The sequence below is a fragment of the Corvus moneduloides genome, chromosome 8, assembly GCF_009650955.1.
Source record: "Corvus moneduloides isolate bCorMon1 chromosome 8, bCorMon1.pri, whole genome shotgun sequence".
Lineage (NCBI taxonomy): Eukaryota > Metazoa > Chordata > Aves > Passeriformes > Corvidae > Corvus > Corvus moneduloides.
The window spans coordinates 29,942,583-29,967,625 of record NC_045483.1 but is presented as its reverse complement, the minus strand read 5'-3'; the positions used below and the strand labels follow the sequence as shown (position 1 = coordinate 29,967,625).

At 43.9% G+C, this 25,043-nt stretch overlaps 1 protein-coding gene across 39 annotated transcripts in view; it reads left to right on the top strand.

Moving 5' to 3' along the window:
- The window catches only part of ANK3 (ankyrin 3), a 255,966-nt gene that overhangs the window by 159,639 nt on the left and 71,284 nt on the right, over positions 1-25,043 (top strand). For 31 of the 39 annotated variants that reach the window (XM_032115997.1, XM_032115999.1, XM_032115995.1 and 28 more), the window contains 8 exons: positions 1,353-1,550; positions 4,029-4,127; positions 13,236-13,334; positions 13,427-13,525; positions 13,813-13,908; positions 16,924-16,996; positions 17,186-17,248; positions 24,841-24,964. In XM_032115997.1, coding sequence (XP_031971888.1) covers positions 1,353-1,550; positions 4,029-4,127; positions 13,236-13,334; positions 13,427-13,525; positions 13,813-13,908; positions 16,924-16,996; positions 17,186-17,248; positions 24,841-24,964 — 851 coding nt within the window. The remainder of the gene's footprint in view (positions 1-1,352; positions 1,551-4,028; positions 4,128-13,235; positions 13,335-13,426; positions 13,526-13,812; positions 13,909-16,923; positions 16,997-17,185; positions 17,249-24,840; positions 24,965-25,043) is intronic. The other 8 variants (XM_032116022.1, XM_032116019.1, XM_032116016.1 and 5 more) reach the window with 1 other exon arrangement.

Sequence of the window (25,043 nt, the reverse complement as noted above, 5' to 3'; positions counted from 1 at the left end):
ATGACAGTCTCATGCAGGAAGTCTAAGGGCGAGGATAGTGTGATGTTTTTCCTGAAGCACTTTATCTTCAAAGTGAAAATTCAGTGGCCATGTGCTTCCTTTCTTGATAGTGGCACTGTGTTTCCTGAGTCTCATTTTCAGATATCTTAGTATCCATAGTCTGAACTGAACCTGAATTGAATTTTGAAGATTACAGAACCTGTTCCACATGAAACTAGTGCTGTGCATCTCTTGCTGCCAGGTTCCTATTAAAGCTCTCTTGTAGTCATTTGTGAGCCCCCATGTATTTATTCCTTGCTCGTACCTGCACTGCATCTCTTGTGACCTCCCTTCCTGTTTAGTCCAGCCCTGCTGCCCTGTGGGTGCAGGGAGGAGCCCAGCCAGGTGAATGCTTTGTGCCTTCAGGTAGATTTTATTGGGCTGGGTAACCTGAGATGCAAATGCTATTTAAGATACCATACAAAAATACAAAATGGTTTATAAAGCTTGGTCCTCAGCCCCCCTGACCTTGTCCCTTAGTCACATGCAAATGTGTTTGTCATTTGCTTGAAAGTGAGGGCTGATACATTTCCAAAAGACAGGAAGTTCTTGATTAAACAGTCATTGCAATCTGTACCAAAAGCTGGTCATACCTCCATCAGAGTTTTGGTGTTTGCGTGCTGATCAGTTATTCTTCATATCTGTTTATCTATTTTCTGCCTATCTATCTTTTTTCAGAATTACAAAACTGTATCATGCAATAGATACTGCATTTTTATTGTTAGTAGTGGGTTCCGTGGGTACACATACTGGAAGGAATAAAAAGATAAGGAATGCATGACTCCAAAGTTATATGCTTTAGGTTTCCCTTGATCTGAAAAAAACAGCCTGTCAGTAAGGTTTAGGGTCAATGCTGCAAGAAAGGCCATATTTCATGTACATAATGCTTTCATTCACACTGGGAAATGGGACAAACCCAAACAATAACAGCTGTTCTGAGTTACGAACACACATCCTGCTCTTCAGTTTGTTAAAGATTTTATGCACATTTAAGGAAAAGTAGCAAATGTCTATGATACAAAACTCAAACTCCTACTGCTATAGGTTGTCCTCTTCTGAATAGATATTTTTTCCCAAATTTGAAAATTTACTTCAGAATCCTCCTCTTTGTAGCAGTACTTTCAAAAAAAAAAAAAAATTGCATAAAGGTTGGCTACATTAGTTCACACTGCTTGTTAACATTGTATTTGACTGTGTTTGACAGAATTTTTAGAACTAATGGCATAATTATTCACAGAGTTGGGTAGGTGCAGAGAAGTGATTTATCACCTCGTTCAGGGAGCAGCTCACAATGAAGTGCTTTCTGTTGGCAGAATGGTTACACACCCCTGCACATAGCTGCCAAGAAGAACCAGATGGACATTGCCACCACACTGCTGGAGTACGGTGCTGACGCCAACGCCGTCACCAGGCAGGGCATCGCCCCCGTGCACCTCGCCTCCCAGGACGGCCACGTGGACATGGTGTCACTGCTGCTCTCCAGAAATGCTAACGTCAACCTCAGCAACAAGGTCAGTGTTCCCTCTGTCTGGGGCCAAGGCAGTGAAAAAACGTGGTGATGGGAAGGAGAGGGACCTGCAATTAAATTTTGCCCACTGGGATTCTGCGCGTGCTGGAAGCCACTGCAGGTGTGTGAGCACACATCATCATCTCTCCTAGCAGAGAGCAGCATGCCATGTCACACTGAATGAACTGTATTTTGTAGTGCCCAAGGTTTGGTGGTAACACATGCTGCAGTGAAATTTATTAATCCAGCATTAATTTATGCTAGTCTGCCAAAACATGCCCAGAGAGGAAATGCCTTCCTCTCCACAGGGGCTATTGGGGCTGGCGCCTGTCGTTTATCAGCCTCCAGGAATATGCCTGCCCATTTTTCAGTTGTTACATGTGTAATTGTAACATTTGCTATACTTTTTTTGTAATTTTTATTGTATTTGTAACATTTTTAGCACATTTTATAACAAAAAACATAACATGTACCAGCAAATGGTAACAAATATTACCACCTAATGGCAAGAGCTGACTTGTTCAAGGATGCTGACTTTTTAAATAGGATAATAACAGCAACATTGTCTGAGATTTTATTCCTTAATATAAGTGATTCTTCCTCTTCAGGGTATGTTCCTTCGACCACAGTGACTTTTGGTGTAATTTCTCCTGGTGGTAGGAATGGAAAGTTGATATATTTTAGCTTATGTGTGAATTCATAGGCTATGAAGTCCGCTCTATAGTAAGGTTTCTAGCAAATGTGCAGCCTTAATTCTTTAAATGCCCCACTAGACATCGCTATTTGATATTGTCAAGTGCAGTTTTAGTATGGATTTGTGTGCCTAGACTAGAGAGGCAATAGAAATTTTTTTCATGGACAATATTTCTTATTCTCAGCAGGTAGGAAGAGTCAGTGTCCTCTGAGGCAGTGGGTGTTGCTGCACAGGGCTGCTGTGCAGTGCATTCCTGTGTCTAACTTTACAGTTTGACTGTTTGTGGGTTCTCCTTCAGAAAGCTTCTCTTGCAGATAGGATTTTTTTTTACCTCCCTCCACAGGTCTCAATCATGTGTGGGCTTATGCAGTGCAGGATGACTTTGTAACCCCCCAGGGAAATCTGCCATGTGTGTGTTCTGCATTGGCTGTCCCCTTCTGCTGCTGAGGCTAATACAGGGAGCACAATTGAAGTGCTTGGCACATTGATTCAGTGCCACCAGAGGTTAATTACCTGCAGCATCCTTCAATCCATTACTGTTCAGTTATAATCTCTAGTTTCTCACTGTGCTGATAACACCACCTTTGAGGAGTAATTCCCCTCGTACCCTCTCAGGGATGCGCATTTCCTTGGAGCACAGCACCTCTACATTTGAAGCCAGATGTTTAAAGCACACTGACTTCTGAGTTTTGCAGTTTTGCAATGAGAGTAAAAAGAGCATTTATTTCTTCAGGACCCACAGAATGGTTGAGAGCTGCATACTTCACAGCCCCATACTGAGCCTTATTAAATCCTTTTAGAAGGTTTGGCCATTACTACCCAGGCTCCATTTGGTAATTTAGAGATGGTTACTGTTATATGTATTTGTATAAGGTGACCCACCTAAGCTGTGCTGTCATCAGGATTGCATCTTGGAGTGAAGTGCAGTGGGACGCTCTCAAAAGAGCTGCCTTTGGTAGGGAATGCACTGTGGGTGTGGATTTGGGTTCAAGGATAGGGAACTTAGCAAGAGTTTCTGCCTGATGTGACAACTGCTGCTACTTGCTCTTCTGTCCTTGATGCTAAAGGCAGTAGGAAAAGGAGAGAAAATGAACCATAATTTGCAAGTAAAGGATATTCTTTCTCATCCCTAACAACATCGCCTCAGCAGATGCCTCCTCTTCTACCCCTTTTATCTTCTACCCCTTTCATGTGGCAGAAAGTTGCATAGTTTTCTGAGGTTTTAAGGATATTTAGATCTTGAGTTTTAAATAAGAAAAATTATCAGTACACCTTCTTTATCAAGTCTGTATACTCCCTGAGCAGAGAGAAATGGGCCTGATCTCAGAGAAATGCAGTTTTATTCTTTTATGTTTGTGTCTGAAAATGATCAAATAGAGGAGTAAAAAGCAAGGATAAAACTGAGTGACTGTAACTTCCCAAAAACTTGCAGAAGTGTAAACAATGATTCAATATTGCTTTTAAAGTCTGCCTCATTATAAGGAAGTGAATTAGAAGGTAAAGATAGACTAGGTGACTTTTCCTTAAAGTGCTCTGATTTGCTATCCCACATGTAACACTGCTTGGAGGAAGGTCCCTTGTCCTGAAGAAACATCATCTTGCTGGCTTTTGAATTGTACTTTCCTGCAGATGAACAATGTGATTGTGAAGCACCTTACACAGTGAAAGTGGAATGTGTAACTTCTTTAAATTCAGTCAGGTGTTTAGAGTCATACTGATACCTGAATTTGCATGTTAGTGTTCATGTGCCTCCTCTGAAGATTGTTACTTGTTGTTTCTGATTTACAGAGTGGACTGACGCCCCTCCACCTGGCTGCTCAAGAGGACAGGGTCAATGTAGCAGAGGTTCTGGTTAACCAGGGAGCTGCTGTTGATGCACAGACAAAGGTACCAACACCACTGTCAGCATAAAATATTTCCTCTCGGGAAGCATTAGCCTCTAGACAGGACTAGTAATTGATTTCAGGGCGAAACTGAAATTGCAGCAGAGAAACATTCCTTGTAATAAATTACTGTAGAATATATTCTGAAAACTGAAGATATGTAAACTTGGGTGTTTAATGTCAAGCTCAGCCTTTGAGCAGTAAGCTTATTTTTTGCCAAATGTTCAGATCAATATAGGTTTAGATTGTATCCTATTATTGTGCTTCACTGAAGGTAAGTGGGATTGATCTAGTTTTTGAGTAAGGAGACTGTTATCTAATATGAAATACATAAATGCAGTGGTGGTCTATTTCAAATCTACTTGCCTAAAAATAGTTTTGCCTAAATATTTGGACTCCTGAAAAAGTGACCTGGATTTTCAAGGTGCTTGGGGATGGCTTTTGAGAGCCCCAGTGATGACACCCCCCACTTCACAATATTGCTTTTTAAGGTCAATGTCCTGAAGCACAGACCCTTTGCAGAAATGTTTTTATGCTCCCTAATGGTGTACAGTGCTCAGAATTTAATGATAATGATCTCAGTGATGATTACATTTACATTTCTCATGCATTGTCTAGATCTTGGAGGCATTCCTTTAGCTGGGCAAGAAATCAGTTGAGATCAAATACTTGGACTGTAGCTGATCAAATCAGCTAAATGAACCAAGACTCACAATCTGACCTGCACCCTTTTGCAGGGTAGTAGCTTTCACAGCTCTCTGCTAGGTGTATGCCATGAGTTAGGTGCTGTGCTTGCATCCCAGGAATGTCCAGGTGTGTCAGACTGTCCAGCAATATTATCATACTACACTGACAGCTCAGAAAGGGCTGAGTCCATCGTCATGTCCGGCTGCAGCTCAGCTGATTATAATCTGTGGCAGAGGGAAAAGTCATTGTTATCTGATTTTTCTATAGTGTAATTCCAACTGTACCGGCTACTGGTTTCAATAACATTATCCTGAAATAGTTGTGCTAAAATCCCAGGAGCTTCTCCAGGTTTATACTTTGGTAACATATCCTCAGCCTGTATTTTAAAGATGAATCAGTCAGGGTTATCTGCCAGATCACCCAGTAGCAGATGAGATCTGCCCTGGTTCATTCTTTGCACAGTTTCCACAGATGAATGTGGTTGCCTTCCTAGAGATAGTTTCTACCTGGTTTTGGTTTCAGTAGCAGGACATTGCAGAACCTGTTCTTTGAACTTGGTCAGAGCTGAATCACCTCCCAGGCCATACAGCTTGTCTGAGTGCTTGCCTTTGCCCCTCTGTGCAGTGCTCTTGTGTGCCCCACAAATAGCAAGCAGTCTAAGGGGACATTTATACTGACAGGTGCAGGCAGACACACGTGTTTGCTTTGCCAGCTCTCCAGGGTCCAAACAGGATCCCATTCTGGGCTGCAGTGGCCTTTTAGTCACATTAGGGTGGTGGGAACATCTGAGGTACTGTGACAGCTGAGAGGCAGGCAGGGCAGGACATGTCTGCTGGGTCCCAGGGACAGCTTGGTGCAGCTGCAGGAGCTCTGTCATCAGCTTCAGGCCTGGCAATGTGGGAGCAGGCAGGTGACTCTGTAGAGACACGTGGAAAAGGGGCTTCAGTTTATCATTCAGAGGCCTCCTCTGTGTGGAGCTGAATTTCTTAATTGCAGTGCTGAAAATTGACCTAGTCATCAGGTAAAATGGGGGGGAAATACAATCATGTTTCACTGTGTGCAACATGAATCTTGTCCATCAGTAATAGTCATATAATTTTAAAGAAGTCAGAAGTAAATCTCTTGTTGTTCACCCTCATTTCTCAGTTATATATGTAACTAGTGGGAATAAAGAACAGTTTCGTAGTACACACTTGTTTCCATGACACTGCTCCATAATTGTTAGGAAGCAGGGCAGGGACTCAAAAGTTGGGTGAAGTCATGTTGAATTTAAGCAGGACTGTTTTAGGGTGTAAGAAGTCACTTGTCTGGGGAAATTTTCCATCCTGTGGGCTTCTGTGGGGAAGAACACCCGCTCGTCCTCCTGTCCACCCTACTAGTTAGCCCTCCCTGCTGTAGGGCACTGTCTGCTCCTTGGGAAGAGAGTGCCCACATGCCTTGCAGGATTCTAATAGAGTGAAATGAGCTCGATGCTTATGCCCTGGCATGAGCTTGGTGCTTTTCCACTGGCTTCTGCAGAGTCCCATCTGCTGGGTTTGTGCAGCAGCGAGCCCTCCAGGCTCCACAGAGTCAGCCACGTGGAGGTTGTCTGCCAGATACCCACTCGCTGCCGCCTGCGACACAAGAAAAGTGCCAATGCAGTACTGGGTGTTTTAGCAGGAGTAGTTTCTGGATAAACTGATGATCACCTTGAGTTCCTCAGGAAAGAACTGCAAAACCCTGAATTTCTACGATGAAGGAAGAACGTTATGCTGTAAGAGCGGCCATACTTTGACCTCATGTTCTATTCAGGTGAAGGTTAGATAATTGACTTGTAAAGCAGCAGCTCTGTAGTTACAAGCTCTCCCATTTAGATGGATTAACTGTTCCATGGGAATAAAAGGTCTGTACATGCTACCTCTAAAACCAGAGGCATTGGGGGACAAGATAAGCAACAGCTGAGTTGGCTTCGGAGGCACTGTTGCTATGCTTGCATGTTTGCACGATCCTGTCCAGCATGTCCAGTTTGGATTCATTCCTTTGGGCATTCAGCAGCAGAGATCTGGCCATCCATGCCTTAAAAGTCAGTGAAGCAGCACAGCTCAGAGTGACATGATATTGGGGATCTCTGCTACCAGCAGTGTCACCACTAACCTTCTGTTTTCTTCTCTCCATTTCACATCCATGTGCTTTTCTTACCTCAGTTTTTGTGCTGCAGATGACTACTTAGTAGCACTTTTTTTACTGGTTTTATTGATTTATTTTCTCTCCTTATCATATTTCTCATTTTCCCAGGATAAGCAAGCATAGGTTATGTCACTCCAGCACAGTACCTGTCAGTAGGGGGAGAACGCTTCATATCATTTAACTTAATATCACTAGATCATTGAACTCTTGAGTAGGGACCAATGAACTATCATCTTCCTCCTCTGGTACATGTTCTTTAGTCATCATTTATATATAACTTACCCTCCCTGTGAAAACATCTAGAGTCTGCAGTTCTGACACATGGGAGTTCTGACCCTGCTCACACTCTGAGGGCTGCACACTCTTGGGGAGTTTTCAGGTGGTTAAAGGAGAAGATGGGGCAGAAACACATTTTGCATCTTGAAGCTGTAGCAGGGAAGAAAAGAAATCCAGCATTGCAAAATCACTTGTACAGGAGATTAGTCTGTATGATTAAGATCAGTTCTGGCTACATAACTTATGAGCGTTTTCAAAATTGCTCTCAGACATGAACAATTACATCTGTGGGTCTCTCGTGGGGTAGTTTCCCTCCCAAGAAATTTTTTTCGTGACCTTTGTTGTAGAAAAAGGCATGAAAGGAAGAATAGCTGCTGATTATGAAGTCCATTTATTAACAGTGCTGTGGGGTCCTTCTGATTTTGCTGCATCAGTTAACTAAATAGCCTCTAATCCCAGAGCTGCAGGAGTCTAAATCCATGCTGAAGAGTAAACAACACTGGTGTAGCAGGCCAGGACTAGTGCCTGAGAGGCCATAAGGCTGCTCCTACCTCTTGAAAATGAGATTTTGTTATGTGGTTTAAACTCAGCCACGTTAGAAAATATACTTCAGGTGGTAGTTTCAGAGCTGCTTCAAAATCTTTCACATTTAGAGAGCTTTAATAATTCGATTTGGTGTTCACAGAAGGCATGTTAGCGTCCTGCAGCAAAGGCAGCAGCTCTTGTCTATTCTGACATTGCATTTGTGTGCCTGAATTCAGGTATGCTAAAGAGTTTTTGATGCTGAAGATGTGCTATTGCAGTATCATGCTTAACACAGGGCATGCTCATCCCTTCACAATAATATTGGGAGTTAACCAGTCTGAAGCCGTGGCTGCGAGCAGATATCCCTTCTCTGGTGAGCATGCTGAGTGTAAAAAGCTGTCCTGGTACATGTGATGTTGCTTTTGTTTCAGGGCTTTTGTGCTGGTAGTTGGCACGAGTAAATATTGTTTCATGGCTCAGCAGGTCTCCACATGTCATTTTTCACTGTTTATCCCATTGGAGAGTGTAGTTGTAGGAAACAGCAGTGCTGTGATGGACTGGCAAAGGAAGACTGATGAGAGAAAGTGCAGGTTCAGTCAGGGATGAAAAGCAGGGTTTGGAGCTTTGATTTCAGTGCAGGTCCTTTTAGTCTAACAGTTTTAGTCTAACACTGCTCTTGGTGTTGGGCCTCCCTGGGGGAATTGATGGTCTCACAGTCCCTGGCTGATGACTGTCTGGAAAACAAAGCCAGAATTAAACTGTCTTTTGTTTCTGGAACTGTAGTTTTGGTAGGAGAGAACGGTGGCTGAGGGGTCATGATGTTCTTTTTGCAGGTTGAGCTGGGATTTTTATTTCAGATTTATTCAGGTCTGTCTGCTTTGTTCTGACAGGAGCCCCACAGCAGCCTGAGTTTGTAACAGCAGTCCAGCTTTTCCATTGGAATATCTAATTTTCAGATGCAGAGATAGATAAGAAGGAGGCAGGGAGGGAGGGAAGTGCTATTGAGAAAAATTGCTTCCATACAGAACAAACACTCAAATGCAAGTATCTTCAGTACATCTTCATGGTGCATTATCTGTCTCTCCTTGGCTCTTTGTACATGCTCAGTTGTTATCAAGACATTCCTGTGGAAATTTCCAGCCTAATAATATGCAATAATGAACCTTTGCAAGGTACTGCAACATGTTAAGCCCTGATTCAGCAATCAGGGAAGTGTCTGTGTACACGTAGGTTTGCCTTTCATTCAGTCAGGCCTTTGTGATCTTTGGATCCAAAGCAATTTCTAGCCCTATAAACAATAATACCCTAGCTTCATTGTCTGACGTTTACAGCAGAAAAACAAAAACTGAGCAGCTTGAGAGTCAGCATGACTAGAAAGATGCAGTAATTCAAGCTGTTAAGATTTATGGTTATTGCCAGTGGAGGATATTAAAGTAATTTGCTGACATGATATACAAGACTTGTGATAGTTCCCCTCAAAAATAAAAATTGAAGAGCAGGAGAATAAGGGATTCCTTGTGTGTTCCATTAGGAATGAAAAGTTCAGTATTTCGGATTTTGGTTTTTTCTTGGCAGTTATTCTTGTGGCTTTTGATAAGCCCTTCCCAGCTGCTAACTCCCATGGTGCTGCTCATTCTTTAAAACAGCCAGAAGGTGATGTGTGTTAGAGCTGTGTTAAACAAAAGCCTTGATTTTCCTGGAAGTAGCTTTTTCAATATTAGGCTGCCTCCTAAATCCCTTAGTGCTTTGTCAGTAATTATAACTAAGCCTGAACTGCTGTGCAGAAATTTATATAATTGTGAGGCTGGGTTTTGTTGTTTTGGTTTTGCTTTTGGGGGTTTTTTTTGGTGGGTTTTTTGTTGTTTTGGGCTTTGATTTGTTTGTTTGTGTGTGTGTTAATTATTAATATCTTTTGAAGCAAAATATTTTAGCCTCCTGGGCACCTTTCTATAGAGAATGAAAGTAGCAAGCTCAAGTAGCCTTGAGAATTACTACTTTTATTGTTAATTTAATTGTGTAATTGCAGAATCTGCCAGTTGGAGTGTTCCAGAAAAGTTAATATAATACCTTGATTTCCATGGGGATCCCGGGATACAATTGTTGTGCCTTCCTGAGGTAGAAGGAGCTGAGTGCAGGGATCTGTGCTGTAACTGAGAAGTTAAGGATATCCCCCCAGGTTCCAGGCACTAAAAGGGCATTTTGCTGACTGGTTTTACTTTGGCCAAGTGCCCTCACTGCCCACGCTGCTGGCTGTGCACATGAAGCTGTCCCGTGGTGTCTGCTGAGGGCCAGTGCGCCCAGCGAGCCGTGACGCGCCGTGTCACATCCCTGTCCCTCTGCTGTCAGGGACTGGGCACGGCTCGTCAAACAGGACCTGACAGGAGATGACCACAGGCTATGGCAAACTTCAAAGAAAGCTCCCAGGACCCTCCAAGGACCTCAGGCAGGGGACTGGTGTTTTGCCACCAGGCTAAGCAGGTGCCCACACGGCTGCTGGGGACACGTGCGGTGCCTGTGGCAGGAGCTGCCTCCCAGTGCACACCCCTCCAGCTGCCACACACAGCCAGGCCAGCAGCACCAGAGCTTCAGAGCTCCTCCTTCAGCTCCAGCTGAATTGTGACTCTGGAAATGTCACCATTTCCCCTGTTAATTGGGAGGGGAAAGAGGAAAAGCTTTCACTTAGTCTCTGATGTAAACAGCAGACTGGTCAGCAGTGACAAAGAGCATCAATAGTTGCTCCTCCAGCCTTTTCTGAAGGTACCACCTATAAGTCTCTGTATATTCCATTTGTAGAAGGAAACTGTCATTGCACTGCAGTAAATATGGGGGGGTTGATAGCTCCTTTTTCAGTATTGATTGTTACAGGCTGGAGAGGAGCCTTTACAGATCACTTCAAAGGGAAAGCTGAGATCAGCTGGTCTTGGCTCTCTGATATGCTCCAGATTTCAATGTTTTAGGGTTATTAGCAGGGGGTTCTCAGTCCTTGACTTTGGATTTCATCTCTCCAGTTGGTTTTTTTGCTGATTTTTCTTTTTTTTTGGACCTTGCTGGTCACATTAAGAGTTCTGTATTTTGAAGGGAAAGAAGGGAATTAAGTTTTTATAGGAGGAGGTCTTACAGCCTTATTTTTTTAGCTGTTTTTTGAGCTGTTTTGATAGCTTGGCCATCCTTTAATCTGAGTTTTTCTTTGGCCCATGTAGAGGCAGGGCTGTAGAAGCTGTGTTTGAGGTACATGACTGTGAGTCATCATTCTGCAGAAGAATCAAGACTCTGGGACAGCTCAGGTAGCCCTGTCAGATTCAGACTTCGGGCACTCCTAGGAACAGGAAGTTACTTGGCTGGCCCTAAACTAACAGTATCTGTAAGATGAGGTCCGTGTGTTCAGTTCATGATTTCATTTAAGCTACTGCTCAGGCTCCTACCACTGTGTGCAACTACTCTGTGCAGGAAAAGTTCCTCGTAGTCATTTGGCATATGATCCAATGTTCACATAAGTCAGCAAAAAGTTCCATTCTGCTGATGCCAATGGAATTTCGATTCAGTGCTGTTTCTGGCACTGATTGACTCATCCTGGTTGTCAAAGTTAGACGGCGAAGGGTATATAATCAACTGGAAAAGAATGACACACCCTAATTTAAAGTAACTGTCACAGCCACCGTCTCCTAGCATGTGTTAATACAACTGAAATTAGGTAACCTTGTATGAAGTAGTATCAGAGGCAAAGTGATGTGAAAAGAAATGGTGTGTCTAAACTCATGGGCCCTTGAGACTTCCCTGTAGTGGAATTAGTTCACATTTGAGGTTTTCTCTTCTTTCTTTCTCCTGAGTAGCTTTGACTTCATGGTTTGAACATATGTAGTGCTGGCTCCTGAACCCCAGGCTGACCTTGGTCTTGTCTCCTTGGTGTTTTTGACCAAGTTGTCTGACCTGAGCACACCTCACTGACATGGATGTTAAAATGCAGGATGACAGGCTGCAGATTTGAACTGTGTCCTTCTGCCTTTTGGGCACCAGGGTTTATTTTCAGAGCAGGAAAGTAAAGGCATTTTTTCACCTTTAAACGCTGGTAGGAGCAGCAGGTGCGTGGTCAATACAAGACCGGGTCGTCTTTCAGTGTTTCTACCCAGAAAGTTGGATTTTGGATCTAGTTCCAGATTATTTATGGGTAAGAACTGAGGCAGGCCAAGGCAGATACCATGGTGGGAGTCTGTTACAGACCACCCAACCAGGAGGAAGAGCCAGATGAAACATTCTCTGAGCAGCTGGGAGAAGTCTCACAATCCATGGTGCTTCTTCTTCTGGAGGGCTTCAACTTACCAGATGTCTGCTGGAAGTACAACACAGCAGAGAGGGAACAGTTTAGGAGGTTCCTGGAGTGTGTGGAAGAGAACTTCCTGCCCCAGCAGGTGAGGGAGCCAGCTAGGGAAGGCTCCTGCTGGACCTGTGTTTGTAACAGAGTAGGACTGGGGGGTGACCTGATGGTCAGAGGCTGTCTTGGGCACAGTGATCCCAAAATGATAGTTCTTGTTTCTTGGAGAAGTAAGAAGGGGGGTCAGCAGAACTGCCACCTTCCAAAGGGCAGATTTTGACCAGATTAGGAGACTGGTTCCCTTGAGAATCCCTTGGGAGCCAGTCCTGAGGGGGTGAGGAATCCAGGAAGGCTGGATGTGCTTCAAGAAGGAGATCCCCAAGGCGTGGAAGCAGGCCATGCCTGTGTGCCCAAAGATGAGCTGGCAGGGACAAGACTGGCTTTGCTGAACAGAGATTTTTGGCTGGAACTCAGAAGAAAAACAAAAAAAGGAGTTTACCTTTGGAAGAAGGGGTAGGCCTCTCAGAAGGACTACAAGGATGTTGTGAGGTTATGCAGGGTGAAAATTAGAAGGGATGAAGCCCAGCTAGAACTTAACCTGACTACTGCTGTAAAAAAGCAAAAAATATTTCTATGAACACAGTAGCAACAAAAGGAGGGCTGAGAATCTCCCTCCTTTATTGGATGTGGGGGGAAACATTGGCAAAGGATGATGAAAAGGCTGAGGTACTCAAAGCCATCCTTGCCTCAGTCTATAATAGTAAGAGCAGTTGTTCTCCAGATACCCAGCCCCCTGAGCTGGAAGAGAGGGAGGGGGAGCAGAATGAAGCCCCCATAATCCAGGGGGGAATGGTCAGTGAACTGCTACACCACCTAGACACACAAAACATTAGGGGGCTGGATAGGATCCACCCGAGGGTACAGAGAGAGCTGGTGGAAGCACTCACTGAGCACTTCAGTTGACTTTCATGAGAAGTGGTTTTTTTCCAAGGCTGGAGGATTTTTCACACAGGCCAAAGAAATATAAAGCTTAATGGGATTTTTCCTGTTTCATGCCTGTTTGGGTTTTTTTATTTTTTTAATTTTTTTTTTTTGGGTCAGGACACTTGTGGGATATTCACATTTACTAACTGCTGATGTTCGTTCTAGATGGGATACACTCCTTTGCACGTTGGCTGCCACTACGGAAACATAAAAATCGTGAACTTCCTTCTGCAGCATTCTGCAAAAGTTAACGCCAAAACGAAGGTGAGTGTCGCCCCTGTCCCCGCTCGCTCGGTGCAGGCTGTGGGCGCTGTGCCCACCGCAGCCTGGCCTGCCCTCTCTTTCCTGTGCTGCAGAACGGGTACACGGCGCTGCACCAGGCGGCGCAGCAGGGGCACACCCACATCATCAATGTCCTGCTCCAGCACGGCGCCGCGCCCAACGAGCTCACTGTGGTAAGTGCTGCGGTGGGACGGGAAAAGAGCGCAGGGAGCCTCTTCCCATCACCGCCACATCCTCTGTTCCATCACCTCTCCCGGAATGAGAGCGACAAACATCTGAAAACCTCTTCATTTTCATCCCATTTCATCTCACTTATAAATCCTACTACCCAAGTATTTATTTCGATCAGAAAATGTAAACATTTTTTTCTTTTATTTTACATTCTTCTGTAATTAATCAGCAGTTCCTACACTTCTCCTTGCTAACGTTCAACTTCTGTTGCAAACGTTTCAATTGCTAGAATGGAAACACTGCCCTCGCCATTGCTAAGCGACTTGGCTACATTTCAGTTGTTGACACATTGAAGGTGGTGACAGAGGAGACCATGACTACAATTGTAAGTACAGCTTAGTTCGGTAGGGAAGGGAAGAATTTTTCCAAAGCCAGAGTGTAACTGTAACTAAACTTTGTGTTCTGAGATTCCAGTCACCTGTTTCCTTTTAGCAGTATAAAGCTGATATTAAGTAAAGCATGAGCTGTCTATTTTTAAGGTAGCAGGCACTGTGGGAATGTACACAGAAAGAGCACCAACTGAGCAGAAAATGGCCAGTGTAAAGGACTGGTCATAACTGCAGTGTTTCTCCACACAATGTTTATCCACACATCTTGTTGTTTAGGGAACAAGTTTGCAGCTGAAAAGATGTTCCTACAGGCTTGTGTAAACAGAAGCTGCTGCTGTCCTTGGAGAGCATTTCCCAACAGTCTGATGTTTAATGGCTTGAATTTGCCCTAAGAGAACCCATTCCAATATAAAAAAATTCTTGGAATCTACTTAAAAGCACCTCATTGTGTGGTTTCTGGCCCCTTGCATAGGAGGGTGAAAGGCTGTGCTCTGCAAGCAGCCACAGTCAGCGCCTGCAACCCCAAATATCCATTCCCTGACGTGGATGTGAACTCCAGCTTTTTTGTCATGCCTCTCAGGAAGCATTAGCCAGGAGACACTGAAGGGACTAGCACTGGTCAAATATTGCCTGCTGTCAGAAAAATTCACAGAATCCAAAGTATTTCTCAGAAGGATCTTTTGTTCACTAATGTTTTGCCAAATTGCTCTCTGAAGAAAACAGTTTTGTGAGGTGAGACACCTCCTTGCACTACCATAGTAAAAAAAGCCCAAATTGGGTCTGAAGAACATAAACTCAGAATATTGGCTCCAAAATAGCTTTTTCCTTTCAGCAACTATTTTTCTTCTTCTGATTAAGAAGATGAAAATGCACATGTATGTGTTTTTAGACATATCAGGGGTGGAAAACAGTTACTGTGTGTGCTCCATGTTTTGTCATCACCCCTTTGTGTGGTCTGTCTGTGCAAGCAGGTGGTTGCAATATGATGATGAGCTTTTTGGATGACAGGCAGATTTTAGTTCTGTCACTGCATGCACCTTTTCTTCCTATGACTTTCCTGGCTGTGGTATCAGTAGTTTACAAAAAATCCACCACACAAAAGACAAATTTCAGAACAATAAAATGTAAAGGAATATGCTGAAAAGTGCTACTGATTTTTTTTTTCCTTACACATTTTCTCCATGTTTTCCCAGGAACAAATTTCTCTTCATAAAGATTCCAAAACGTTCTTCCACACTGAAAAATTTGATAGAGAATATTATACAGGATAGCAAAACTTGAACGACTGCCGAGTACACAACTAGGTAGCTGCAGGAAAAGGACACCTTTATGCTAAAAACTCTCAATATCACGAGGTTGTTCTTGGCTTTTAGAATCAAGAAGATGGGCATGTTTGTGCTGCATAAAGAGACTGACCAAGTATCTTCTGTAGGTGAAGAGTAGAGAGATGGTGGTTCAGGCTGTGAATTGTGCTGGAGGAAATGTTAGATGCTGAAAGATCTATACAACCCCAAATACCTACTCTCAGGAGAAGGCCAGAAATAATTTCCCTTAAAATCAGAATATGCTGCTTATCAGTGTGTAATTTTGAGACTTTGGAAGTCTAGACATGAAATCTGATTTACAATTGAGGGCCTTAAAAATTCAGTTTGACTGCTGAGACTTACATTTTTGAGGCTTGTGGCTAAACAACTCCCAAAGCTAAATGTAAAGGAATCAGGGATGAACATAGCTAATTTTACTATGATTTATACTCAAACACCAATTTAAAAAAATCCAGTAGTACCTGAAAAAAGTCCTGTGATTTTGCTGGTTTAACAATGTGTTAAGAAGCTTTGCAAATAATTCCCACAAAATGAATTGCATGAGGTTTTTTATAGGTTTTGTAATGTTTGAGCATGCAGGAGCTCTTCTGCTTATATCAAGTGATGGCAGTAGCCCAAGAAAAGTGAAATGCCAAGTGAGTATTCATAAGGCCAGAGAAAAACTGAAATCTTTTAAAGTAAGTGAAAATGGAAAGGCTCTTTTGCCCTCCTGAATCTTTTAACGATTTCTTATTTGCATAAGAAGCATGAGAAGTAATGATGTTTAAAAAAAATAGAATATAAAACCCCCATAAAGATGGGAGTGGGTTTTGGTTTGGGTTTTTTTGTTTTGTTTTGTTTTGATTGGTTTTGGTTTTAATTCCACTGCACTTCTTGAATGGTAACTCGCATAGTCTCTTGTCTGACCCAAACCTTTACCACTGGTTGTTGTGCTGTACCCCAGCTGGAAAGTAAAACGTGCATGTGTATGTCATTCATGGGGTGCAGGTATTCTAGGAACAGATTTCAGGCATTCAGAACCCTTTTTTTTCCACTTTGATTTTTTTTTTATAGTGGTCTTTGAGTCTGAATCAATACAAACATTGAGATGAAAGTCATCCAACCACTTCTGAGTGTCTTTCATGCACAAATCCCTTCAGGGATGTCATTTAGCCTGCATGTGGTTACAATTGTTCTCATTTGTGGGAAAAACACACAATTCGTGCTGAGTCACCTCTGAAAAAAATTCACATAGGTTCAGCCTGCTCCCAAATTGCAGAAGTCTTCTGATGTCAAAGGAGAAGAAGTTCCCTCAGAAAGTTTGGTTTTATTAGAGATGACATATTCCTTGCTCAACATTTAGATGACTACTTAACTTAGAGTTCTTATTAAACCCCCTAAAATGAAGTTCATTTCAGTATATTTGATTCTTCTTTTGATATCATCATTTAAGCTTTCAGCTCATGCTTTTTCTGCTATGACAGTATGAACAGTTTAAAAACCAAATACAGCATTGCCTCCTTCTGTAGGCTTTTAAATGTATAGTTCAATGTATCTTTAAAATAGAAAGTGAATAAGAAGCTAAAAAATTAAGTCTTGCTTTTCTAACTGCAGATAAAAATCTTACCTTGCATTTAATTTTGAAAATAACTAGAATTTTAAGAAAAATGATGCCTGCACTCTGAAATTACTTTTTTTCTGTTACAGACTGTTACAGAAAAGCACAAAATGAATGTACCCGAAACCATGAATGAAGTTCTTGATATGTCTGATGATGAAGGTATTAAAATTTTTTAAAAATTTTTCACTCTTTGTGGTTGCAACAAATGTCTGTTTAAAAAACCCAAAGCTAACACACATTATGAGTTGGATGTAGTCATTACACATTTGTTATTGTTTACATTGATTTTGTTGACATATCGATCGTCTGTGCTTTTTTTTAATTATTTTGTTTATTTAAATCATGCAGTTCGTAAAGCCAATGCCCCTGAAATACTCAGTGATGCTGAATATTTGTCAGATGTTGAAGAAGGTATTTGTGCGTTTTTGTATTGCACTGATATTTAACTTAAGCCTCTTCCTTTTATTTCATCTGTCTGAAAATTAATCCTTTCAGATCATTTTCTTATTATCCCACTAACAATAACTTCTGCTTTACAATTAAGAACGCTTTCAAAAATTCTTTGGGCTATTGCTGATAATCCTCTAACTTTTTTCTGAATTTCTTACGATTTTTTAAATCAAATTACCTTCACTTTCCTGGAATAATCATTTTGCTGCTGCTTCTGTAAAGTGAATAACTGATTGAGTAAGTGAATAATTTATTGTTTTAACTGAAAAATGAAATACGAAAGAGACAAAAGGGTAAAATAGCAAAACACTTTGGAAGAAATGGCTGATAGTGGAAGTAAATGGCAGGAAGGATGAAGTTCTTGTTTTTTTTAAAAACAAGTGACTATGTTGAATTTTCTTGGTTTTCTTTAGTCAGTCTCTCTTTCTTCATCCCTATTGATGTATTTACTTTTAATTTTCATAGCAGTCAAGCAGCAAGGTGTAAAAGATATTTCAGTTCTTTGTGTGCAGCTCTTGTTTAATTCATGCATTGCGGCTTTTGGTTTGTTTCCCATCTGTCATTGTGTTCCCAGCGCTGCAGTTCCAAATGGATCGTGTTCTTACCATACATGTGTGGTTTCCAAATAGCTCTCCTAGGCCATTGTACTGCTCAAAATACTGCATTGTTTCAGCTGACAGGAACACTGATGCATAATAGTGTGAGTTAATAGGGCAGGAACTTGTTGTGTCCCACTGCACAGTGAGGGACAGACGAGGAACACCCCTGTGGGGGCCTGGGTGCTGGAACTAAAGATGTAAATGGAGTCTTCTAATGTATGGGATCATTTGTAAGGCCAGATCTGTGGAGGGTTTTTCAAGTCCCTAACTCTCAGTTTAACAAAAACCAAACCATCAATTAGGAATGCAGGTAATACAATTGATTCCTGGCGTATTGCAGACTGCATTCCGCAGTTGTTGCCAGGGGAGCTGAGAGACTCGTTTATACATAAACAGTCCTGCTCTGCATCCTTGTGTCTGAACTGGAGAGAGGGATTTGATGGATGGACAGCTCTGTGGATAAGGAATTGGCTGGATGGGGCACTCCAAGAGTTGTGTTCAAAGGCTCAATGTCCAATAGAGACCAGTGATTTGTGCCGTTCCTCAGGGATGGGGATTGGAACTGGTGCCATTTCACATCTCTTTTGGCAGTGTGCACAGTGGGATCAGTGCACCCTCAGCAGGTTTGCTGATGACACCCAGCTGTGTGGTGTGGTTGACATGGTGGAGGGAAGGGATGCCACTGGGAGGGACCAGGACAGGCTGGAGAGGTGGGACCGTGTGAAACTCATGATGTTCAGCAAGGCCAGGTGCAACATCCTGCATCTAGATCAGGGCAGTCCCGAGCACAAATACGGGCTGGGTGGAGAATGGATTGGGAGCAGCCTTGAGGAGAGAAGGATTTGTGTGTATTGGTGAAGGAGGAGCTCAGCATGACCTGGTAATGTGCTCTCACAGCCCAGAAATAGCCAACCATGTCGTGGTCTGCGTCCAAAGCACCATGGCAGCTCTCACGAGACCCCACCTGGAGTGCTGCATCCAGCTCTGGGTTCCCAGTGTGAGAAGGACATGGAGCTGTTGGAGCAAGTCCAGAAGAGGCCACAAAGATGATCAGAGAGCTGGAGCACCTCTCCTGTGAAGACAGGCTGAGGGAATTGGGGTTGTTCATCCTGGAGAAGGTTCCAGGGAGTCCTTAGAGCACCTTCCAGTACCTAAGTGAGACCTATAAGAAAGCTTGAGAGTCTTTTTACAAGGGCATGTAATGACAGGACAAGGAGAATGGATTTAAGCTGAAAGAGGGTAGGTTTAGATTCAATATTAGGAAGAAATTCTTCACTATGAGGGTGGTGAGACACTGGAACAGGTTTCCCAGTGAAGCTGTGGATGCTCCATCCCTGAAAGTGTTCAAGGCCAGGCTGGATGTGGCTTTGAGCAACCTGGTCTAGTGGAATGTGTCCCTGCCCATGGCAGCAGAGTTGGAACAAGATGATCTTTAAGGTCCCTTCCAACCCAGGTCATTCTGTGATACTGTGATGACAGGGTCTTTTTCAAACCCAGCACTGAAAGGGAGCTCACAAATCAGATAACAGGCATTTTATTAATCTGTGCTGAGCATTCCAGTGTGCAGGGCTTGTGATGAATTACAGGCTACATAACCACTGGCCTGTTTCTCTTTCCTGACTTGCATATCTGTAAGGACAGCTCAGTGAAGCCCATCCCAACTCCTCAGTGTTAGTGGGGTATTTATATGCAATGCATCCACTTACACCAGTCGAAACAAATATGTTCAAGATGGTAAGGCACTCTGACAAATCTCAGAGCCAGGGAGATGATTTCCAAGTGGGAGAAAGGCACAAATTTAGCAAACAAATCCAAGCTTTCCCTCGCTTGGCTGGCATTCATGTCATCAGCCAGAACTCTTCAGTGAGACAGACTTGTTGAACGGCTTCTCAATGAGCCACAACGCTCAAGGTTTCTCTCACAAGAGAAATTGAAGACTTGGAAAGTAGAGGCTCAGAGCTCGGAGACAAATGTCAGGAAACCATGTCCTTGTGTTTTGTGTCTTGCTGTGCCCACTAAATAAGTATTTACATGGGAATTGTGTAATTTCTCTTCCCTGCTGAGGACAGTTTGGTTTGGAGTCAAACTGGTTGAGAGGAGAGATTTTTTATTCTTTTTCCTAGACTACTCTGGCAAATCTGCCCATATGAGGTTAAGTGCTGGGAAACTGCTACACCACAAAAAAAGAAACGGTGTTTTTTTGAAAGACACGAACGGGATTTTGTGGGGAAAAGAAATGAAGGCTCACCTTCATGCGTAGCAGGGAGTTGTACAAGAATATAGAGCAATTCTGAGGCAGAGAGTTGTACAAGAATATAGAGCAATTCTGAGGCAACCAAACATGTGCTGTGCTTTTATTTTTAAAGAGATTTCAAATCTTATAAATGTGAAACCTGAGTCTGGGAGAACGTAGTCTTTCCTCTCGCTATCTCCAGCTGTGAGCTCGCTCCCCGTGCAGCTGGGAGTCCCAGCCCTGTGCCCACAGCCATGGGGCTGGTGGGGAGCCAGGGCTCAGCCGTGGTAAAGCACAACTCCAGTTGTCTGCAGGAGGCCTGGAAGGAATCCCCTCCTCTGCAGCTCATGCTTATCCTCTCAGCATCCTCTGCAGGAGCTTTAATCTGGTGCAGGGAGCTGGAGCCCTGCTGTGACTGCCACAACCCTGCCATGAGCTCTGTCACAACAGCCCTCCCTGAAGCTGCTGCTGCTGTCCCAGAGGTGAAGGGACAACAAGCAATGGGATCTGATACAAAGAGGAGAGAGACTGTGAGCAGTGAAGGGCAAAAAGAATCCAATCCATAAACCCGATTAGGTGTGGAGAGTTTAGACAGTTATTGTAAAAAAACAGTTATTCACGAGCTTTTAAATTTTTTTTTTTTTATTTGGCCTTCAGTAGTAAACAAACTTTTGGGTGTAAACCAGGACACTGTTTTAAACCCATTTAATGGAGATTCCTGCCTCAACAGGAATAAGTATCATGCTAATCAATCCCTGGAAGATTAGACAGGTGTCCTAACAGAACATGAATGCACGCTGCCTGATCCCTGAGTAGGTGCTAAGATACAGCAGTTTAAGTGCTTTTAAGACAGGTCAGGACATCACCATGCATGAAAATCTGGTATTGGTCATTTTGGGAAGGGTTGATTTATTAGATTTTTAAACTCAGTTTTTAGAGTTTCTTTGGCTCCATAGAATTTCACAGGTTCATAAAAGTTTCAGTGGTTTGGTGTTGGCTTTTCTCCATACTTCTGTGAGACCAAAACCTTGGCTACAACTTAAAGCATCCTCCTTTTCCCTGTGGCTCTACCTCTTCTGCCATCAAGGCTGCTCTGGACAGGCTGGGAGGAAGGAGTGGCAAAATCCTCAGGTATCTTTAGCAAAGCCAAATGACAAATGCTCATCTGGATCCCAGCCTGTGATTAAATTTTGTCTGGGACTTTACCCAAGCCACATGATGCCTTCTCTCCTGCTGCCAAAGAGCCTGTATTTCTCACTGGCCTCTAAAAAGAATACCTGCCCTGTGCTCCTGCAATTCCCAGCTGTAGGAGACGTTCTGGGGGACCAGAAAAACGGGGAAAACCTGGGATGAGAAAGGTGATAAGAGGTAAGGAAAAGCTTCTTGGGGAGAAAAGAGTAAAAACAGTAGAACTTTCTATCCTAGAAAATAAAATCAACAAAACTGCACGAGGGATGAGCCAGAATGTATAAAATAATGGGTGGAAAGTGAGCAGCAATGTCTGCTGCCTCTCCAGAAGTTTAAAAATAGGGGGCATCAGTGAAACCAGCAAGAAGCAGATCCAGCTTAAAAGGGCCGTTCCTCCTGCACCAGGTAGTTGACTTTTATGACTCCTTGCACAGGCCCTCGGTGCGGGGAGCGTAAAAAATTTATACAAGTTCAAAGTGTAACTGGAAGAATTTAGAAAGGAAAAAAAACCCAAACCTGTTTGTGACTATATAAACCTCTTTCAGGTTAGAAAATATGTGATCAAATCAGTGCCAGCCTAGAAAAATGTCCTGGAGGACTTCTGTAGGTCCATGTTCCCATAGTGTCCTGGGAAGTGTGGCTGCTGTCAGAGACAGAGTGCACTAGAACTGATGGGCCCTTGCTTTGACCTACTGCCGCTGTTTTTCCCTGGACTTTGAGCTGTTTCCTCCACTTGTGATAGCTGTGTTTACCCGCTGTTAGCAGGGATATCACCTTTCTTCGACATGGAGCGTATTATGAAGGGAAGGATGGCAAAGGCAGCAAAGCGGTGTAGTATCCTTTGGTGATTTTTCATCGGTGCCTCATTTTCGGGCATTTCTCTATTGATTGTGTTCAGAGATGAGTCTTATCTTCACTCTTCCTCTCTGCAGGAATTCCGTGTGCTGTGAGCAAACACTGCTCACTGTTACGTGAAGCGCAGAGGATTAGGCTGCAGCACCTAATTAAACAGAGTGGGATTGCTGAAACGTGCACCACCCATTTTGCTCCAGCCTCCCACGATCACAAAACAATGTCTGGAATTCTTTGAAATTACCACTCCTAGATGCAGCTTTTCCTTTGATGAGAGCATTTCATCAGAGTAATCCTGCCCTGGCTGGATTAGCTGCAGAGCAGGATAACATCTAATGTGTGTTACAGCTCGACGGAAATTATTTTTTTATCATTCTCCTTGCCTTTGACAAACGATGCTCTTAAAGAAAATGCCTCCTCTGCTCCTTACAGTGGCGTAGCGCTTGTCTTCAGGTATTGTAAGGGCAGAACTTTCCAAATTTAGTGTCCCAGTTCGTCGTTGCTGAAAGTTGCCCGGATCTCTCGCCCTCCCCGGGCCGCTTCCTCGCCTCCCAGGCTTCGGTCCGGTTTTGTCCCGGGACACCAGCCCCCCACAGGAGGGCGGGGAGGGAGGGTGTGCTGAGGGTGGGCTCCCCCAAGCCCCGGGGCAGCGGAGCGGCCGGGGGTGGGCGCGGGGGAGGCGCCGGCCCCGGGCGGGGAGGGCGGGCGGAGGCAGCGCCTTCCCGCAGCCCCGCGCTCCCTGCGCAGCCCCGGCATCGAGTTACAGAAAAACTACACCCTCGCAGCACCCCTATTTACATACAAATAACTGGAGTGCCTGCATTTATGTCACCATTCAAGAGGCTTGCCAAGGGAGGCTGTAATCCAATCAGCAGAAGCTTTAAAGGGATGTCTGCAGAGTGATTGAAAGGGGATTTTTATTTTTTTTTTAACTTACTATTTTTCGTTTTGTTTTATATTTGCCAAGAACTTTAATCTGACTTGAGAGGACAAAGATGCACATGTCCTAAAGTACATACGAAGAGATCAAGATGTTTAGAAGATCTCAGTTGTTGTGTGGAAAGCGAATATGACCCACAGGGATTAGTTTGCTTGTGCTGGTTTGGAGATTAAGTCTAAATCACTGCTTAAGGACTAATAGGACTAATAGGAATTCTTGGAAACACCAGGGAAAAAAAATCTTATAGACCAGGCTGGTGAAAATGGCTTTCCAAAACAGTAAGACTTTTTAAAGTTTCACTTGATGTATGATGTTTCTGTTTCGGGTTTTTGAATGCTTTCTGGTGTATTGTGGACATTTTAGGTTTTTAACTGCTGCTTAAAGTACTGGTTGTTGCTGGGCTGGAGGAGAAAGTTGGTCTGTTTGTTTGCCGTTCGCAAAGCAGTAGCTGAACGGGTATTTTTAGACTTGATTGTTGGTTTAAAACCAGAGTTCGCCTGTGGTTTCCTGAGTTTAGTGAATGGAAGCTAGTCTAAACTCCTTGAATGAAAGCGGGAAGCGTGAGGCTGGGCTTGGGAGTCACTTACCTTCGGGAACGCGCTGTTGTTAAACTTCTCTGTTGTGCAGTTTAAACTTAACACACCTAAAACGCGTTCACAACAAAGGAGGAGAGTGAATGTCGGCAAGCCATGAGTTTACAGGGAGCGCTCTCTGCTCTGCGCGGGTGCGGGAACGGGGCGGGGGGGGTGGGAATCCAAAAGCCGCAAAAGGCATATTTTGGACTTGCTCTGTCAATGCAGGAATGTAGGTTTGCATGATGTAATGGCATGCAAATGCTCCCCGCCGGGCAGCTGCTCCGTTAACCCTTTGTGGCGCCTGCCCGCCTCTCCCAGCATCTAACTTTCCTTCCTCTTGGGGTTTTTTTGATAAATAGCTACGGCTGTCCTTGTGTGCGGATGGCCGGTCCACGTGTCCCGGCGGTGCCCGGGGTCCCGCCCCGCTCCGGGGATCGGCGGCCCCGGCTTTGTCCGCGCCGCGGGAATGGGGCTGCACCGCCCTCGGTCCCGGCTGCCGCGGGGAGGGAGAACAGGCTTCGGGAAGCACTTACCTTCGGAAATCAACCTGGAGTGCGGAGCAGTTCTTTAAAAAAAAAACCAAAACAAAACATCCCGTCTTACATTCAGACTTCCAAAAGGTAGTGAGAAATACCCAAGGTGGAAGGCGGGCCTCTTCCTTCCCTCAGCCTCCATTCAAGCTCGTTGCACTTCTCAGGACTGGTGGGCAAACAGGCTGTCTCTCACAGCCAGGGGTTGGTTTGGTTGTGTTGGTTGGTTTGTTGTTTTGGTTGGTTGTTTTTTTTTTCCTCGCACGGAATGATTCAACTTTGTCAGCTCGGGCTTTTTTCCATAGGGAAAGCAAAAGTGAGTGCAATGATGCAAAGTACAGAAGAACTCTTTAGCTTGCTGAAAGGATTGGGCAAAAGTCATCCCTTGTATAACTTTATTGGGTTTACATCAAGGTGGAGTTTTGCTTCTTTCGTTTGCCCCCCAATAAAGTTACTTTCTCAGGCACATTCAGAGGGTGGATAATTAACATAGAACGTAGAAAGAGCCTTAGGGAAAGTGGGGGTGACTGGATTGATTCCTTTTTGGCGAGCAGGGCAGGGCGTTATGACTTACTAAGCACACAAACATCTGCCATACGTGTAGCTCTGATTCCAGCCTGGCTTTTGTACTGGCAGGTGAGGATGCAATGACAGGCGATACAGACAAATACCTCGGACCCCAGGACCTGAAAGAGCTGGGAGATGATTCTCTGCCTGCTGAAGGATACATGGGCTTCAGCCTGGGAGCCCGCTCGGCCAGGTATTGTATTTGCTGTTTCTCGTGTTCGTGTGTCACCACGGGTACAAGGTTTTACAAACCAAGCGCACTCTTCCACACA